Source organism: Octopus sinensis, linkage group LG7 (assembly GCF_006345805.1).
Source record: "Octopus sinensis linkage group LG7, ASM634580v1, whole genome shotgun sequence".
Taxonomy (NCBI): Eukaryota; Metazoa; Mollusca; class Cephalopoda; order Octopoda; family Octopodidae; genus Octopus; species Octopus sinensis.
Window position 1 is genome coordinate 51,714,913 of NC_043003.1, and position 21,403 is coordinate 51,736,315.

The 21,403-nt window shown below is 36.2% G+C and overlaps 1 protein-coding gene across 2 annotated transcripts in view; it reads right to left on the reverse strand.

Annotated features, from left to right (window-relative positions):
- Positions 1-9,874: 9,874 nt before the first annotated feature.
- The window catches only part of LOC115214132 (protein patched homolog 1), a 121,101-nt gene continuing 109,572 nt past the window's right edge, over positions 9,875-21,403 (reverse strand). For both annotated transcript variants that reach the window (XM_036504765.1, XM_029783193.2), the window contains exons 22-31: positions 20,255-20,423; positions 19,100-19,188; positions 18,524-18,715; positions 17,760-17,897; positions 16,077-16,219; positions 14,712-14,811; positions 13,587-13,847; positions 12,736-12,832; positions 12,473-12,585; positions 9,875-11,022 (exon numbers count right to left, since the gene is read on the reverse strand). In XM_036504765.1, coding sequence (XP_036360658.1) covers positions 12,500-12,585; positions 12,736-12,832; positions 13,587-13,847; positions 14,712-14,811; positions 16,077-16,219; positions 17,760-17,897; positions 18,524-18,715; positions 19,100-19,188; positions 20,255-20,423 — 1,275 coding nt within the window. In that variant the 3' untranslated portion in view covers positions 9,875-11,022; positions 12,473-12,499. The remainder of the gene's footprint in view (positions 11,023-12,472; positions 12,586-12,735; positions 12,833-13,586; positions 13,848-14,711; positions 14,812-16,076; positions 16,220-17,759; positions 17,898-18,523; positions 18,716-19,099; positions 19,189-20,254; positions 20,424-21,403) is intronic.

Consider the following 21,403-nt stretch of genomic DNA (forward strand, 5'->3'; position numbering starts at 1 on the left):
CCACAGATGTGATGAATCATCTTTCTGGGACCATGAAAGAGGACCTGTGACTGTACAAGCATCACTTGAATGCTGTACTGGATGATCCAATGTATTTCTAGTCATGGGTGTTGGCTGTGTTCATGTTATTGGTGCATCTCTGATTGACTCCAGGCCTGGGAATGTTGCTATTGCCACTTGTGTTGTTGGGGCTATCATCTGTGCTGCGATCATTATGATGTGTGAGTCCAGCAATATGGCTGTGGCTGCAGTCACTGTGGTTGTTATCGTTGTAGTTGTACATGGCTATAGGATTGGCACTATTGCTGCCAGTGATGTGGGTGCCATCAGTGATGGGGGTACTGTCGATGGTAATGTTTGGTGTGGGGTTGGTAGATTCACTAATGTAATGGTGTTGGCATGGTCATCTTCTCTGGCTGTAATGCTTGCACTGGGGCTGTTTGTGTCAGTGCTGGTGTTTCCACTGCTGTCACGGCCTCCGATGCCGTTGATGTTGCTGAATGATCTGTTGCTGCTATTACTGTGGTTGCCATGCTTGGATGTCACCACAGCTTCATAGATGACACCCTTGGCCTTGCATTGGCCTCACACTGGACAGTCATTGTACACTCTGCAAGAGCAGCCTGCCTCTTCCCATATTTTATATATAATATATATGTAGAACCTGGTCAAATCGTCTAACCCATGCTAGCATGGAAAACGGACATTAAATGATGATGATGTATACATACATGAACACACACACACACACATTGTTCTTCTATCAGTTACTGTCGATTAAATCCACTCACAAGGCTTTATTCACCCTGGGACTACTTACCCAAAGAGCCATGAAGTGGGACTATACCTGAGACCATATAGTTAGGAAGCCAGCTTCTTAAACATGGAGACACACCTATGTGTATAAAATTAGATCAGTACAAATTTTTTTCTTTCTTGCTCGACAAGAAATTTTGTTTCTGTAGCATAATGTTATTTCATATTGCTTTATAAAGAAGAAATAAAAAGGTAAAAAAAACAGGTCATTCAAACATTCCTCCTACACAAGGTTTGGTGACATCAATTGTTTGCAAAACTCATGTCAATGTTACACCTTACCTTTCTGTTCATGATGTGTTAAATCCGTCATTCATTAAAACTTCTACCTCCTTAAACTTTCACCTTTTCTCTTGTCCATTACATAACTACCATTATCTAAATGTCGTTATTGTTTACAATATTACAACGATTTTCTAGAGATTTTTGTGGTAAGCAAAATTTGAGCATTCATGTTTCCTTTCTCTTTTTCTTTTTTCTCCTTTGTATATTCACATTCTTATATTATGTCTGGATTTCAGAATATTTAATGGATTACCATTGTTATTTCCTGTGCTAGCAACATGTAACACAAATTTCTTGAATAGCCAACAGCTTACATTAAAAACTTCTATTTCTCAAACAAACAAAGGTACCTTTGTATGATTACTGAACTAGCTAGAGATAGAGATTAAAGCTCTCTTAAATCACACCATATACTTGCCTAATAAAGTAAGGACATATGTTCTGTAGAACAAGATGCATTATATAGGAACAAAGGCTTAGCTGATCACTGAAATGCTATGTAAAATAGGCATACTTGATTACAAGAGACCAAGGGCGAATGAAAGGGGAAGAGAGCAGAAAGAAAGGAAGAGAAAGGAAAGAAAAGAAGAAGAAGAGAAGAAGAAGAAGAAGAAGAAGAAGAAGAAGAAGAGAAGAAGAAGAAGAAGAGAAGAAAGAAGAAGAATAAGAAGAAGAAGAAGAAGAACCACCACTACTACTACTACTACTACTACTACTACTACTACTACTACTAACTTGTTATATTGAGGAAAGTCTACATGGTCATCTGATGTACCAGTAATAACAACCAAATCTCTCTTTAATTGTACCCTACCAGAGAAAGACGGACACAATGTAGTCCTGAATACCTCTAAACCTGGGGTGGGGAAACTTCTTAGTACAGCAAGCAAAAATTTCCAAAGGAAAAGGTCCATGGGTGGATCGCAAGTTCTAATTCTTATATCTGTGTTGACCTTGTTTATATCTATGTATAATTCGATGTATATTAATAAAGATCAGTTTAACACATCCAATTAATGTGTTACATCTTCATTAACACTGCCACTGAATTTTAGACATTTATATTTCTTATGAGGTATTCTATATTTTCCAGTTAGAGTGTAGTTGGGGGTTAACCTCCAGTTTCTGACCTGGGTAAAAAAAAAAATTGTGTAATAGGTGTAAAACAACAAGTAGTAAATGAGTATGAAAAGAAAATGCATGTTGGTGAATGGGAGGGGAGAGACAACTTGGAAAATTCACATGATCAAACTCGCAGGATCCAAAAACTCAATGTTAACACCTGGTCACAAAAAAAAAATAGTGTAATAGGTGTAAAACAACATGTAGCAAATAAATATGAAACAAAAAAAATGTGCGCTGACAAACGAGGGTGAGGAGAGGACCAAGAAAATTCGCATGATACAATTTTTTCCCTCAAGAAAATGGATATTCTTCCCAACCACACAGTTCTGGGTTCAGTCCCATTGCATAGCGCTTTGGACAAGTGTCTTCAACTATAACTTCAGGCATCCTGGAGGGCAAAGGCAGCATTTCAGAGGAAAAATTATCTGTGCTATAAACGAAGATGAAAACACAAATTTGGGCACAAAATTTTTTCGATTCTGTCTTCTGCATAATGGTATTAACAGAAACAATTGCCTCGTAAATGTTTGTAAGCCATTCAAGAACATACACACACAAAAAAAAAAAATCGTTAGTTTCACGGCAACATTTAAATCTCATTCCAATCTCAATATTTTTGTTGCTTTGAAACTGAGACTTGTTCAATGACAAAACAGATGCAGCCCGAATGTTTGTCAGGGTTTTGTTGTGGTTTCAAAGAACAAAAATATTTAGACACAAATGAGATTTAAATGTTGCAGAAGGTATGCTTGAGGACTCTCCACCCATGACCCTCCCAGGAATATATGGGTGAAGATGAGATGAGAACTTCAAAGTTTGCAAATTCTGACATGACAAGCTTGTGAAAAAAATATAAATTTTCACATACTGAAAAATCTTTAAAACTATTGTTAATGTGTAGTCCCAATTCAGTTTTGATCAAAGATATTCGTTTGTTCAGATGTACTGTGTCAAGAACTGAATTTAAGACATAGGATGTTACTTGAGGGAGAGTTGGCTCCTAATAATAATTCCTTGGGGAATGTGAAGAAGCAGGCTGGAAAGCAGAGCATTTTCCAATCGAAGTTGGATGTGGAGGGTTTGTTGGACACAGTGTGAGACGACTGTTGTTATCGTTAGGCCTAACTCATCGTAAAATCAATACCACTATGACCGATATCCAAACTACGGTGGAGAAGGCTAGCCACTGGATTTGGTTAAAAAGAGACGATGAGCAATGGCTAGAGAAATAGTGAGCTTTATTTAATAACCAGTTGATCTAGCAAGCAGGGCCTCGTATCAGTGAGGGGGTGGGGTGGGCATGCGAATTGATGTCATTGAGAGGTAGGCCCCAAAACGGCGTGCATTCTCACCTGATGACCCTATACACTTGCTGGCTTCCGGTATGTGGAGTTCTTGACTAGTAGCACTTGTATGTGCAAGTTGTTTGCAAGACATCTAGCAGCTCATCTCCATTTATGCAAGTGGATGTTGGACAATCAAATCAATTGATAGGTAAATGGTCTGCGGCCACAAAATGAAAAAAAGAAAAATGTCTAGTGAGTTGAGTATATCCCATTGGATGTGTAATATCAGTAATGTCATTATGTATGAATGATGGAGGACAAGTGTGCTGAGAAGAAAAAGAAAGGTGCATTATAAAACAGCTGTAATGTATAAGAGGGAAAACTGAACTGGTATGGACAAGTGAATTATTTTTTTATTTGTTGGGTCTAAAGAAAGAGACTGTTTACAAGCATTCTGGAGCTGGTGGGATTCATGCCATTAATGTTCTTCTTGAGCCATTGCTATTCAACATCTACAGCAAAGATATGAGCAAGGAGGGAGTTCCAGTAGGTAGTGACAATGAAGGATTGGATGTAGTTAGAGCAGGCCCTGGGGAGATGGACATAAGAGTGATGAAGGCGGTGAGCTGGCAGAAACGTTAGCACACCGGGCGAAATGCTTAGCAGTATTTCGTCTGTCATTATGTTCTGAGTTCAAATTCCACCGAGGTCGACTTTACCTTTCATCCTTTTGGGGTCAATAAATTAAGTACCAGTTACACACTGGGGTCGATGTAATCGACTTAATCCCCTTGTCCCCTCTATGTTTAGCCCCTTGTGGGCAATAAAGAAATAAGAAGGGTGATGAGGAAAGAGATGAGTGGGTTAGGAATGCTCTAGTAAATGTGCCATGAGACCAGTCAGCTCTCAGAAGCAGAGGTCAAAGTTAGAGAGGAAGCAGACAGTACACCTCTGGGCTTGTGTCTATTGGCCATCAGCTAGATGACTGTTTTCTAGATACAGTCTAGGATGTTTGTGGGTGCAGCAGTAATACTGTTCCAGATATGGGAACAAAAAATAGTTCAATGTTGGACTCACTGGGGGCGGGGGGCTGAAGAATCTCTTAGCTCTGAAGAAAAGGGCTTGTCACTGCAATGTAGTCCTAGTTCTGTTAAAGATCTGCTTTCATCAGAAGAAACCCTTAAGAGATAGTAAGACCTAAAATTTGAAGGGATCATGAAAGCTTTAGTTGCATGCTGCATATGTTTAAAGAGTGTGTGGTACAATAATGTTCTCATGATATGAATAGTGTTTGTGTTTCCGGCCATGTGGCGAGAATGGATGTGGATAGCTGTGCGAAAAAGTGCCACAGCCTAGCGGATGAGGGAACCTGTGGAAGAGGTAAACCCAAGAGGACCTGGGATGAGGTGGTGAAGCATGACCTTTGAACATTGGGCTTCACCGAGGCAATGACTAGTGACCAGGACCTTTGGAAATATGCTGTGCTTGAGAAGACTCGGCAAGCTCAAGTGAGACCATAACCATGTGACCTATGTCAGAGGTGTAACCAGCCCACTTTATGCGTACCTTTCCCTCATTGGATACTAAACTCTGCTTGTGAAGACCTGTTGAAGCAAGTGAAATCAAAATCGATGACTGGCATTCGTGGTAGTGGAGCGCGAAGAGTACCATACGAACGTGATCGTTACCAGAGCAACAAGCTGGCCTCCGTGCCGATGGCTCGTAAAAAAGCACTGTTCAAGCGTGATCATTACCTACGTTGCCTTACTGGCACTTGAAAAACATTTGAACGAGGTCGTTGCCAGTACCGCTGGACTGGCTCCTGTGCAGGTGGCACATAAAAAGCACCATTTGTATGTGGCCGCTGCCAGTACTGCCTGACTGGCCCTCATACCGGTGGCACGTAAAAGCACCCACTACACTCTCGGAGTGGTTGGCGTTAGGAAGGGCATCCAGCCGTAGAAACTCTGCCAGATCAGATTGGAGTCTGGTGCAGCCATCTGGTTCGCCAGACCTCAGTCAAATGTCCAACCCATGCTAGCATGGAAAGCAGATGTTAAACGATGATGATGATGATTGTTGTTAAAAGAAGCAAAATTCATACACCTCTATTGGAGGATGCTTTGAGATCACTGTTCAAGGAATATTGTGATGTCTAGATTGTATATAAATGTTGCATGGATGGGGAAGGTTGAGGGAGAAGGAAGGATGGCATTATCTGCATAGAAGTATCATAGGAAGTAACAGTAAGTAGGTCATTGATGTAGAGAAGAAAGTGGGGGATAAAACTGAACACCAGAGGATGTCAGACAGATTTGATTGAGTAAGGAATAGAAAGCACTCCAGCAGCAGTGCATGTTGGGAAATACAATCTGTTAAGAAGCTACTGATCCATGAGATGAGACACAATGAAGCACATAGGTAGATATTTTAAATATATGAGATATGGTTGAAAGTCTTTGCTGATATCAAAGGCAAAAATCATTGCTTTCACTAAATTTTCCAAGGTGAGAGCTCACTGGTGGGTGACAAATGATAGTAGGTCACCGATGGATTTAGCTTTATGGAACCTGTACTTGTGGTCACTGATGAGAAAGATTCCAGTTGTTGAACAACATTGCAGTTAACGGCTGTCACTAGCACTTTAGAAATATTGGTTTTAAATTTTGGCAGAAAGCCAGGAATTTGTGGGGGAGGGGATAAGTTGATTACATCGCCCCCACAGAGTACTCAACTGGCACTTATTCTAAAGCATTTGGCTGGTAGGCAAACAATTCTACCAGCTTGTCACCTTATCACCTTAGAAATATTAATTTCTTTATTGCTCACAGTTGTCTAAACAGAGTGGACAAACAAAGGGATTAAGTCGATTTAATCAACCTAGGATTAAGTCGATTTAATCAACCTTGAAAGGATAAAAGGCAAAGTCAACCTCAGCAGAATTTGAACTCAGAACATAATCGCAGACGAAATATCGCTAAGCATTTCACCCAGCATACTAACAATTCTGCCAGTTCACCACCTTAGAAATATTAAGTGCAATAGGATGATGCAATAGGATGATGCTTGGCAGAGCCAAAGAAATTCCCTTTCTTCAGAATGGGATACATTGCAATGTGTTTTTGAAGATTAGAGCATATATCTATCTGTAGAGAGAAATTGGTAAGTATAGTAAGTGTCTGGTTCTGGGGTGCAATGTTTAAGGGTAATGGAAAATACATTATATGAATATGTTGTTTCAGTACTTTGAAGCAACTAGATGTAGTTTTACACATGGCATGTATGTAAGCAAGGAAGGGTACATAGAAAGATGGGGTAAAATATATTTCGGAGGATATGTAAAAAACATTTGAAGGATATTTGGTTGAAAAATGATGCAAGTGGTAAAACCAGAAAAAAATGTATTGAGCAAATAGTGAGATCAGAATTCAGGATGCCAAATATAAAAAAGCAACAATAAAGGACAGCAGCATATCGTGAGGTACTGTACTGGAACATACCTTCCCAACTTAAATAACAAAGAACAGCAGATTTAAAATCAAATTTTTAAAAAACAACAAAAACAGTTTATTTCTTTAACAATCTTTATTTCATTTTCACATTTTCTTTCATTATTTTCCACAAATTTTGATGTTTTATATTTTCGTTTTTTTAATATATCATTTATATATTTATAATATTTACAGATAAATAAATAGATTGTTCAATACATTCGACAACTATGGTCACTATACAGGGAACACAACCATTGCAGACAGCTTGCTTCCTAACAGGACAAATCCTGCGATGATTAATCCTTCCAAATATGGTAACTATTATACCAGTATATACACACACATATGCATATATGTATATATATATATATACACACACACAAACATACACATGTAAGCTACATATATATGTAACACACACGTGTAAATGTATATATATGTGTGTGTATATATATATATATATTCACACACACACACATATATAAAGTACACATGTGTGTATGTATTAATGATGGTTATCAATAAAATATTAACAAAAATGATGATGTAATGATATACCCGTAGAAAACAGAAAAAAATGGTTTTCTATTTAATTCATAAAAAAATAATCTTTAAATTTATATACACACTTGCATATATAAATGTGTGTTTATTGATATATGAATGACTGCATTTGTATTTGTGTGTGTATCTATGACAATATTGTATATCAGTTTTTGATATGTACGTGTGTGTGTGTGTGTGTTGTGTGTTTATATATACATATATGTATGTACATATTTATAAATATATAATACATCCACATACAGACACACACAAATATTTATATATATAGCTATACAGATACACATATTGTGTGTAAGTATATAAGTTTGTATGTGTGTGTGTGTGTATATATATATATATACACACACACACATACGTGTATATATATATATATATACATACATGTATATATATATACATACATATATATATATATATATATATATATATATATATATATATATATATATATATATATATATATATATACATACATATATATATATATATTTGTCAATATAACATATATCAGAAAAAGAAACACTCTAAAGAATAGAGCAGTAAGTATTAAACAAAGTTTAAGTCAGGTCATAGCGTGACCAATGGTTTCATATCGACGAAAGCTATAGGCTGTAGCTTTCGTGGATACAAAACCACTGATCACTCTATGGCCAGACTTTAACTTTGTTTTATATATATATATAAGGTGTGTGTTGTAAGAGTGTATGTGCATAATTATGCTGTGAGTGTGTGTGCATGTGCACTATGTACATGCATACACAAATGCAATCCCCAGAAAAAAAAAATGCCTGCATATGTGTTTATCTTAGTCTGTCATTAAACCTCAGGGCAACTGCAACAGCAGAAAAAAAAAGTTTAAAATATGAAATAATAAAGAAGCATGGATAGGGTGCATTTTTTTTGTATAACAAATACTTTGTAAATACCTCCACCTTAAGGGACTTGAAAAATTTAAAACAAATTCTTAAAGAATTGCATCTATTCTACTGTATTGAATTAATGTTCTGATATAATTAGGCCAATACCCCCACAACAAAGCAAGCCAACAAGAGAGGGAAAGTGACTCTAATTACTAAACCCGCAATAAATTCCAGTCAGATGTTTCTCTTAAATTACATCCCTGTGGCTTAAAAAAGAATGGATGCATTGGATAATGTAGCCCTAGAAACACTATACTCAATCATTCCACCACCACAAAAAGGTAAAAAGCCAAATAGTCACAGCTAGAACATGTTTACTTGTAGGCATGCTCAATTGGAGCTGACCTGGTGCTAAACAATAACATTTTCACCATCGATGCCACTCCTAATCTGAGGGGCAAGAGATGTGCATGTAAGTGATCTGAACAAAGCTGGACCCATTATTTTATTTGGCATCCTGGATAATCAAACATCTGCAAGAAAGCAGCTTTCAGCTAGCCCCCATGATCGTCCTCAACATGGCCAACAAGACACAACAGAAACAACCATTTGGTAACATGAAATAATGAAGAAAATGTGACACAGAGACAGTGTCAAATATTTAGTTAAAAAGAACATTTTGTTCATTATTATTCACTGACCAGCTGAGTTGCCCCGTTCTTAATGTCAGGGTTTACAGCTACCTCTACCCCAGTTTCTGACTTTTGCCCTTCAACAGACAAACTGTTGAGCCAGTATTTCATACGAAAGAAACAAAGAAAATCAAGATGCAAATAAATAAATATATACATAGAAGAGCAGCAAACAGTTGCTAATTGCAGCAATGTTGTTGTCTTGTAGCTAACTGCACTGCAGTGAGACAGGTGAAAGCAGGAAGTCTTTTGAGCACCACACATATGCAATCTGTCTAGTGTTGCAGTAAGAATCTAAATTATTCCACCCATTAACAAAAGAACAACTATAATTCTTTCCCTCCATCCCATTTTAAGGTTTGTTGAAAATAAATTTTTAAATAAATATTGCTTTTATTCTTCAGTCTTAGGGAGGTGTGAAAAAAAAAAAAAAAATTCAGAAGGAATTGATAAATACAAATTCTTTAAACAGGCAAATAAAAGCAAGGAAGTTGTTTACATATGCATTGCAATGCCTGAAATTGTTTGAGAGTTGAATTCTCATGAAAATAAAGCCTTGCAGTTGCTACTACATCTTCTCCAGAATGATGATAAATAATGGTAAAATTAGTAGATGAATCCCAACAACGAATATTGCACTGCTATATCTGATATTTTCCTTATATGCAGAACAATTGTACTTTCTGGAACATGATGTTGCGGTTGTTTTTATTGTTGTAGATTAATGAAATCGAAGTTGAAATATTGAGGTTTGACAGCTTCAGATACTGGTAGTATAATTTGTAATGAATGTAGGTTGGTGAGTGTCACATAGTGTAGTATGGTGTGGTGAGATGAACTGTAACATTATTTTATAGTTGTGTTGTATGTCTGTATCACTGCATAGTATAGTGATGTCTTTAAAGCATAATGTAGAAGTATAGCGATTGCATTTTAATGCACTGAATAATTCCAGTGGCCCATAACAATAAAGTGCAATGTGATGCTGTGTGGTGCACAGTTTTAAATTGTTGTCATAATGTTTGGTTTTGGAAGGAAGTTCCTTTCCACCTTAAGGCCACAACATGTATTGGTTGCTTGAATTGTTTCATTTGTAATAGTAAGTTCTTTTGTGTGACATTTCATAGAGGTAAGAATATGATGATGATGATTTTGATGATTATGATGATGAGAATGATATTGATAATGACAATGATATACTGCACCAGTTTTGTTGTGGTTGTTGTTAAGGAAGATACAAACTATGAATTTACAGTGCATTACTTGTTGTACAGATGCCCTTAACACCATCAATGTCTGTAGTTTAGTCTTATAATAACCCTCCAGCAATGTCTGCATTGTTGTCATATATTTTCATTCTCTGTACTGTGGGTAGTAGTCCACTCACAAATGGTGTCTGTACGCTTTTATTGAAACACTCCAATTGTAGAGTTTATATGATAGGAGAACACACCACTATTGTCTGTTCAATGGGAATACTCCTCTGCTACCTGCATTGTTGTCGAATAACCCACCACCAGTGGCTGTACTCTTGCTGAACACTCCACTATCAGTGGCTGTTCAATTATCGAACACTACACTTCCACCAGAATTTATTTTACTGTTGACGAATACTCCAATCCCAGTTCTTCATCTGAAGATTGAATGTGTTGGCCTTTCTCAATGCACATTCCAACCTATCTTGCACAAAGGATAAGTGCCTTCCACCGTATGCTGACCATTTTGCCCAAGAAGGTCTTGGTCATTATCACATGACTGGTAAACAGCTCTAAGCAGAAGTTAAATCTCTGTGATGGTTGATAAAGTTAAATAACAGGGATGAGAGGGTTGATGGCAGTAGTTAGAAATTGAAGTTCAATAATCTGGTTGGTAAGGATGATATTTTGCATGAATATTTCTGAAAAGATAACAAAAATAAATAAATATCATTGAATAAATTAATTAGTAACAAGAATTTAAAGTCATTGAAAAAATTATTTTCCTGTTTGTTTTATATTTATTTCAGCTGCCACTAAAGCTGTAGACCCAGGAAGACGTGGGATGAAGTGGTGAGAAAGAATCTTCAGATGCTGGACCTCACTGAGGAATTGACTAGGGTCTGGAAAGTGTGGCGATTTGCTGTACTTGAAAAGACGTGTCCAGCTAAGTAAAATTGTTGTCTTCCATACATACAGACTTGTCCTTTCAAGTGCTGATGCCACATACAAAGCATCCATGCCGGTGGGCCATAAAAAGCACCCATCACACTGTTAAGTGGTTGGCGTTAGGAAGAGCATCCAGCCATAGAAACCTCGCCACAACAGACAATTGGAGTCTGGACAGCTCCTGGTTGCCTAGTTACGTCATACCATCCAACTTTTGCCAACATGGAAAACAGATGTTAAACGATGATGATGATGATGATGATACTGTCCAAAACTTTTAATGGGGATTCAAACTTGGCTCCTATTAATCTCTTCACAGAAAATATAAAACAAAGCAGAATAATGTAGGTTTCACAATTGAAGGGAAATGAATCACAGTGAAGGGACGCAACTCTAACTGCTCATCATATACAGCCACCAACACTTCACATTTTTGATAGGACGCAGAGAGTAAGCTTGGAATACATGTACATTATGTAACGATCGTTTTGATCTTCGATTTTCATCATCTACCTTATTTATAGCGTTGGGTCTGCACAAAGAGCTAATAAAACGTGTAAATGATTATATATACATATATATATATATATAGAATAATAAATTTTAGTGGAGATGGTACTACATGTAGAGTACAATTGTGATTTGGGCTTGTTTATGAGTTAAGGAGTAATAAAATTTTTAGTATAAGATAAAAAACTTTGGTTATCAGTAATTTACATCCCAATAAACGAAATCATGCTTCCAGTGATTTATGAGACATGACTGGACGGGATACATTTGTCTTCTAAAAGTTTTATATATATATATAAATATATATATATATATACATACACACACACACATAAATATATATACATGCGATACACACACACACACAAATTCATACTGTTAATTCCTTTGTTGTTAGAGATGAGTAATTTACAATATTTACTTTTTCCTAACATATTAACAGAACAGTAGTCATTCCTTTTGATTTCTAGATAGAAGCAAATAAGAAACAACACTTACTGATCAAAGCCTAAAACAAAAAATTAAAATTTTGTTACAGTGTATTGAGTCTTTGTCCAACTCATACCTGTATGGAAAAGGTGGTGCAAAAGAATGGATAATTAAATATTCTAAAGATGGGTAATAATCTAGATTATCATGTTGATTGATTACGTTTTCAGTTGTATTGTTTCATAAAAGACTTATTCAACTTACTTATGTTAAATAATTCTATTTATTTTGCTATTTACTGCCGTCCGAATCTGAACTATCTTGTTCTTTAAGCTTCCGTCTTTTGCTTTTATAACTGTGTTCTTGCTCCACAGCACCTGGAATGAATAATTGAAAGAATTAGATCATATTGGTGAAATAGCTCTTATATACTCAATATAATGTAGAAATGGTGAAGCCTTAATATATTAAGACATTCTTACAATAAGAACTGGTGAAAAAAAATCTTCTACAAAATCTCTCCTTACCTGGTAAAGGTGTGTGCACTTCAACTTTGACTGTAGCTGTGGCTTTTACTCTGGTTATATGTTTGGTGGGGACTTGGGGTGTTTCATAAGAGAAATTCTGAAAGTAGAATTAATAATAATAATAATAACAATAATAATTTATTTTACTAAAGGTGCAAAGCTTGAAATTTGGAGAGGGGAAATAAATGATTAGATCAACTCTCGTGCTTGACTAGTACTTTATTATCAACCCAGAGGGATGAAAAGCAAAGCTGACCTCAGAATTCTGCCAATCCACCACCCAAACACAAAGCCATAAACTTTGGAAATGGTTCCTAGTGTTTCACTGGTGTTTATTTTTTGAGTTTATTTTGGATTCGGAATGTAAAGAGATGAAACTAAGCATCACAAGGTATTTTGTTTGATGCTTTAGTGATTTTTGCCATTCCTCTAGCTTCTTGATATAATATTTTTATTTTCTAAGATATGCATAAGCCCTCGGGTCGTTATGGAAGGAAATATTGACTAAATTGAACCAAGTAATAAGTACTAAATTGAACCAGTGCTTATTTTATTGATCTCAGAAAATGAAAAGCAGAGTCAACTTTGACAGGATTTGTACTAAAAAAAACCCCCAAAAGAACATAACGGAAGTAAATAATTACCACAAGGCATTTTGACTGGTATTCTACTACTCTACCTTCCATGGCACAAAACACTGGTAAAAGTGTGAGCACTTACATTGGCACAGTAACATGCATTTTGATACAGAGGGGTTACTATTACCTCTAGTTTTATAATCATTGTTCAGGAGAAAATCAAGGAATCATATAACAATATGTAAAGATATGTGTAGAGGAAGGGGGACTTACATTATCACAAAAGTCTTTTTTGGTCTGTGTTGACGATGTGGTGATAGGAATGGTGGTAGTTTCAACAACCACTTCTGGCTGTACAATGATTTCATGTGAGGAGTACTGTGTAGGTTCTTCTGTTATAGTGCTCAGTGAAATATCTGAAGGCATTCGAGGATATATATGCCGGCTCACTGATTTGATAGGTCTTTCTCTTGGCCTTGGTGAAGGTTCTGGAGTAGGAGGCTCAATCATGTCACCATTATCTTTGGGTACAATCTTTAAGTAAAGCAGAAAAAAACAACATCAAAGTCAACACAATTAATACTAGTATAGTTATCTTTCTTGTTTTAGATTCATTTTTTTTTTTCATGCTTGCATATAAGTGGGTTAGTGTCTATTAAACCTCGATGATTTTCCTGATGTTAACCACTCAAAAGAAGTGTGTGTGTGTGTGTGTGTGGTGGGTGGGGGTGGGGGAGTAGTGCCCTTGGTCATCACAATCCTTTCATGGCTGGTGAGATGAGATTGATACAGGCATCTAGTTTAACTATTTGTATATCAACACATCTGCAAAGAATTCCAGAGCCTTAATGCTTTGAGGAAGAAGGATTGAACATGGTGGTTAGTATGGTGCCTGATAGGTAAGCTACAATAGGGCTGATGAGAGGATGAGAGATGAATTTCCAGTCTTGCTTGGAGTCACTGCTACACACAGTAGCTCTAATTAGTTGTTGGCGGAGATTAACCCCATGGCTAGTGGTCCAGTCATTTTGAAAATAGATAAATAAATAAAAAGTAAAAAGATCTATTATGATAAATCAAAACAAATTCAAGTTACTGATAACATGTGGTAAATATAAAAATGGAAGTTACTGACTGAATTAGTAACTGTAAGATTGTGAGTTCAAACTTTAAAACAGTAATTATATTGTAGTACAGTCTCCTAGACAAGGTATTTTAGATTCTTTTCTACTGCAGGCTGCTCAGTGAAAAACAGGGCATACCTCTCCAAGTCCCATGATTCAATTTTACCAGACTATCTTGGATCCATTACAAATGAAAAGTGGAGGGGGAATGAAAGTAAGGAAGCACATTGGGGGAGTAAAAAATAAGCAGAGCCATGGCTCTTTGCAAGCTTACCTCACCAGGTGGACCGATCACAGAGAGAAGTACAGGTAAAAACCATAAACCATTTAGTAAACCTAAGAGTACCAACACTGATAAAACATTGAAGATATATCTGAAAGAGTAAAATATAAAAGATATGAATTAAATTAAGCAACAAGGATATTAAGAGGTTGTGCAGTATGATCATTCGTAAATAAAACAATTTTTAGTTTTAAATACTTGAATTATTATACATTTTCTATAAATCTTCTCTATTGATGTTACTAAGTTGTATATATACTTCATCAGGGTTTTTAGTGATTAAGCTATTTTATATCCTTTTATATGGTGTTCTACCCTACCTGATCATTTTAATACTTTATAATTGCCTTGAGATAAACCTAAATTTTTGTACCCCTATAAATTCATACTTTAGCTTATATAAAACAATATGGTTATCTTCACAACTTAAAATTAAACTGCTTAGATTATAATTCAATTAATTTATAGTAAATTTGTCCTTTCACCTCAATGCTAAATCTTCTTGATAACCCTAAGTTTTAACTTTATACAAAATCGCTATATTGTTTAAAATAGTTTTAGTAATTAATTTATTTATCCCTTCCTTAAAGTGTTCCATCTTCCTGATCTTTGTCTATCTCTTTACCTTCTTGGAGATTTTAGGTAAAATTATACTAATGTGTCCATCTGTTTTAATTTAATTAAATTCTATGTCTTTATGCAGCTGAGGATTACTCTGCATTTAAATTGATGTAATGATTGCATTGTTCAAGTAGTTGGAGTTGCTTGAAACGAGCGTACTGCATTACCTCTGGACATCCTTGTTGAGTATTTTAATTTTAATCAACTTATTTTGAAATTGTATGGATAATACCATACTAAATTCTGGTGCCTCAACTTAAGTACCATGTTCATCTGAATCTAAATTTTTGCTATAAAAGATATAAATAGATTCAGAAGAAAATAGACATTTTCTTTTAAATCTTATAATGAAGTAGAATTAAAAGATAAAATTAGTAAGATCACAGTCTCAATGTTTATATCTTTATTATTTGTTTGCAATTGATAAGTGAAGTAAAGCCACTACTAATTGTCATACATATATATTACACACATACATTCATGCTTCCATGTTAAATACAAAATGGCATGTTGGTTAATGTATCCTAGAAATACAATGTCTGATAAGTGGGGGTGGTCATGGTTACAATGTCTATAATCATAGACTTGTGCATTTACGACTAAACAACAACCACCACCACAGTTCTGTCTACCAGCCCTTTCTCTCTCTCTCTCTTGCAACTATCACTGACCATGCTTCCACAGAAGCTCACCCAAAGCTAAACAACAAGAACAATTATAGGTAAGAAAACTTACTTAATAATGAAATCAAACTCTGCTCCTATTAACATAATGATCCCTAACAACGTTGACATACCGCCATGGACAACAGGGACGAAAGTGTGTTCCAGTGCTAACAACATACGGCGGTCTCTACTGCCCACAGATGTGATGAAACCCTGCAAAATAGAAATGAAACATTATCATCATGATAACCATTATCAACATCATCATCGTAACCATTATCATATAACATCAATTACCATCACCTCTATGATCATATTTATTTTAATCCTCCTCCACAATAATCATCAATCCCTTCCTACTCTGCAAATATTGGTTTCAAATTTTGGCACAAGGCCAATAATTTTGAGGGATGGAGTAAGTCAATTACTTCGAGCCCAGTGTCCAACTAGTACTTATTTTAATGACTTTGAAAAGATGAAAGGCAAAGTCGATCCTGGTGACATTTGAACTCAGGAATGTAAAGATGGACAAAGTGCTGCTAGGCATCTTGTTTGACATGCTAATGATTTTGCCAGCTTGCCACCTTCTACTCTACAAATATTATCAACCCCTTCATCCATCCCAGTTCACCTTCTCTTCATTAGAATCAACATGTCAACTCTTCTGCTGCTACTGCTCCTCCTCTTTCTTCCCCTCCCCCTATTACTACATAGTCATGGCCATTGCCACCACAGTTAGTGCCACTGCTTGACATCACCAATAACACCCCCTGCCCTGAGGCACAAGGCCAGGCAAGGTTGTTTTTAATGGAAGACCAGCAATCGCTCATGCATACTAGCCTCACCTCTCTACACCACTGATGTTATCTAAGGGAACAGCAAAGGCTGATGCAGCTTGGCACTAGTGATGTTGCAACTCATTTCTACAGCTGAGTGAACTGGAGCAATGTGAAATAAAGTTTCTTGCTCAAGAACACAATACATGGTCTGGTCCAGGAATTGAACTCACTACCTCATGATTATGAGCCTGATGCTCTAAACACTGAGCTATGAGCCTCCACTTTGACATACCATTAACACAATTGCTATCAACAGATATAAAGCCTGCAGATTTATGACCATCACCACAACTATTACTACCAATTCCTACAGTGACCATCACCAAAGCCAATGACAAATTCCTATAATTTTGACCAGTATCTACATCTAGCACCACTAATGTCAGCAGTGACTAACATCGAAAACTATAACTAATGACGATGGCAAACATAAATACTCCAACTGTAAGGTGGCATAAATCAAGCCACCTTTAAACAAACCAATGACAGATCTATTATATAAAATCCGTTCTGTCTGTCTGTGTGCGTGTCTTCTAGGATCTCGAGCATCCTCCATCTGATTGCGCTCAAATTTGATATGTAGATACCGATGGTATCAGGGTGAGTAAAAGTCTTGAAAAAATTACAAAAATCGATTCCAGGTGAGAATGCGAATATAAAGCCATGGGAAATCGTTTTTCTTTGGAATAGAAAAAAAGTCTATCTTTATTTCTTCTTTGTTGGTGTCTCAAATTTAGGTTAAATCAGTGTTTCTCAAAGTTGAGGCCTGTGGGACGGTTGGACAAATTGTTTTCAGAAAATTTGGTTTAAGTGTTTGACAAATCAGCACCGTCCATTGGATGGGGGTGGGGGTGGTGTTTTGCTCGTGTGTGTAATATAAGCCATGCAGATGTTGTTACTGTTGCAATACTTACTATGCATACATGTGCAATAAATTCCATGCCAATGCCAACAGCTATGACCAAAGTAACTGCAGGCACTGCACTTAGCTTGATTCCTGCAATTCCCATAAAACCAAGGAGTTGTAACACCAAACAAAGCAGTATTGCCATCTACAAAAGAAAAATAAATATATCATACTGAGTGAACATCATTTTATGTGATAGGTTGGAAAGATTCTGGACATTATTAAAGAAGATGGTTAATGTGTGTGATAACATGAATGTGTGTGTGTGTGAGAGAGAGAGAGAGAGAGAGAGAGAAAGAAAGAGAGAGACAGACAGAGAGTTTGTATTGTTGTCTAATTCCAAATTAGCTCTGAATGAGCAGGCCTATGATCAACAAAAATGATCCAGCCAGTCATCACAGTTTGTTTATTTGTATATAACATATCCATCCATTTTTAAGATGATAGGATGTGACCTGAGGATACTTGGTAGCTATTTTTAACAGTTGATTCTTTAGAATGAAAATATAGTTGTTGTTGATTAATCCAAAGTTAAGCCTGATTATAAAAACCGTGTGATTATACACAGGCAAAAACTGTGCCAGAGCTTCCAGATATATAACAGTATATGGAAGTAGGGAGAAGATAAGAAAGAAGACAATAATATGTAACGTGAGAGAGATTTGACTGCTATTTCTTTCAAATTCAGTAACCATGTAGTGGTTCCCATGGCAAAAAGAGTGAACAGTGTGAAGAGATTCAAACAAGAGGGAAAAAATAAAATATACTTACCACAATTACAGCTATCCATAAGTTGACCAGTATGATAGCAATGACAAGGAATGTCATTATAAGGATACACAAAATAGACAAGGAGAGGTACATGCGAAGGTGCAAATACTGTTCCCAGTAGGTAAAAGGGACCCCACGTGGATAATTAGGGAGACCTTTTCCTTCAAACTCCTTACATATGGAACGGATGTGCTGTAAGAAATAAAGATAAGAATATATATATATATATATATTTATATATATAATTTCAAATTACATGAAGATGTGGATTTTCGATTTCAGTTTTGTTGATAGCAATATATTTAATTTTTGCTGTGTCTAGGGAGAGTCATTATGCTAATTAACACAAACATTGGTTCAATTCCACTCCTTTTCTTTATTATTAGTCGAACGGATAAATATCCAACTAACTAATTTGTTTTGTTTTTGTTTGTCAAAGCTCTTTCATTCCTACACGCAACTTTTTCAATTTAACGTTATAAATACAACAGTTAAAAAAACAAGTGGTTATTTGCAAGCATGATAATATGGTTGAACTATAAACTGAGGATTAAAGGAAAAGAAATGTGAACTTACTCGTACAGTTTCAATCATGTCACTGGTGTTGGATAAATTAGTTAGGTAAAATGGCAACTGAGCATACTGTATTTGGTGAGATTTGAATACTGAAAATGGTAAGAAATGGTATATGGTAAAGTGGTATATAATGGGATGAAATATATAAACCGTAAAGTCAACATGAACTTTTAGAAGAATTCTACAAAAAAAGTGTTAAGAGAAAGTAATACTGTCTCAAAATACTGACTTAAAAAACGATTGCAAAATATGATTAAATCATTTAGAACCCCTTGTCCTAGCGTCTCAGTGATATACGAAAACAATCATTAAAGTTAACTATTTGTAGACTGCACTGAGTAATTTTCTTTACGCTTAAATATATACATAAGAGTGACAAAGAAAAAAAATTTGCCACCTTAGGCTGAAAATATTGTGGCGCTGGGAAACTTCTCTAATGACTTTCGAGGCATGCCAGCAGACTTGCAGCATTGCCACGGGTGATGGCGAGGCTGATGTGCTGGAACAACCAAGCGCCCTCATGAACTTCACCAGCTACCTCTGCTAGGCGAGCTGCCAGTGAAGACAGGAATCTCGTAATCAGTGGTCCAACCCCACCAAACATCTGTAGATGTTGTTCAAATACTAATTCACTTTTATTAGCATTCATGTCAATGATTTCAGGCTTTCTGTTGAAAAACCTTATGATATGAACACATTAAGAGCAATCTTGGCTTTTTGAATCTCATCATTCCGACTATCTTTTTGTCTTACCAACTCGTCATTTTGTTGAATATAGTGGGCATGTCGTCCACAATGAAAATAAAATGGCCAGTAAATCAACAACTGAGACAGAAAGATATTGAAGACTGCAGAATAGAAATCTTCTACTGGTCAGTTGTATAAACAAAAGTAGGCTGTTACAGCTTAGTTTCTAGCATTGAAATTACATATCAGTTCAGGGTCCAAAAATAGACTGAACAGTTGAGCGAGTACAACTTGTTTAGGTTGACACACTGTACTCCATGTTTCATTATTGCATGTATAATCTTCAGCTAGATGTGGAAATGATACCAGCTTCTTAATTACTGTCACATCAATTGGTCAACCACAATGACTAATGTATTCTATTGAATTGCCACCTGACATAAATCTGCTTGTGTTGCTCAAGCTTACCTTCTAAGCTTCTATCTCGATAGTCATGGACAAAGGATTTTAATGGTGGGTAGAAATCACCCATAGCCGAGTCGTATCCTAACACATCAGTTCCTCGCCAGGCTGACAAATAGTTATAGAATCCAGATGGGTTGATGATGCCATCCTTAACAAGACGTACTTTGTGAACCTGGAAATACAGAGAGAAATAGTATAGGTTATAATACAGTGTGGTTAAGTGGTTCAGGTATGTATTTACAGTGTTTGATATAAAGGTGTCGGTAGAGTCTATGCTTACAGTGTGTATATCTGCCTGTATGCTGTATGCCATTGTGTTAAGGTACCATATACACATGCCATACAACATGTACCACGGTGTATGTAGTCTATATCTGTTTCTTTATTGCCCACAAGGGGCTAAACATAGAGGGGACTAACAAGGACAGACAAACGGATTAAGTCAATTACATCGACCCCAGTGCATAACTGGTACTTAATTTATCGACCCCCGAAAGGATGAAAGGCAAAGTCGACCTCAGCGGAATTTGAACTCAGAACGCAACGACAGATGCAATACCACTAAGCATTTCGCCCGGTGTGCTAATGTTTCTGCCAGCTCGCCGCCTTCATGTAGACTATATGTAGTCTATATCAGCTATGTATTACATAGTTGACAAAAGCAATATACTGTGTATAATTTTTTTTTTCAATGGCCATGCTGGGGCACTATCTTCAAAGGTAAGTTAACTGCATCAATCCCAGTACTTATTGTAGGGATCTTGGAAGAATGTGAGGCAAAGCAGAAGCGGGCAAAATTTCAATTCAGAATGGAACAATACAAAAAGTATTTTGTCTGCTGTTTTTTGTCTTTTGCCAACCACCTTCCATGTTTGTAAATAACTATATCACACACACACACCTATGTAGGCATGACTGTTGTGCGAGGTTCAAAGCTCTAGGCAGGTATCTTTTACAATACTTTTGGAATTGACCAAAATTATATTTACTATGAGAATATGATCTGGTAGGTGGAAACTAATAATGTGGAAACCTGTCATTGCATGTATGTGTGTGAGCATGTGTCTGCATATATATATATATATATATGTATATATATATATATAAGCATATAGAAATGCATGTGTTTATGCTTACACAAATCTAAAAACT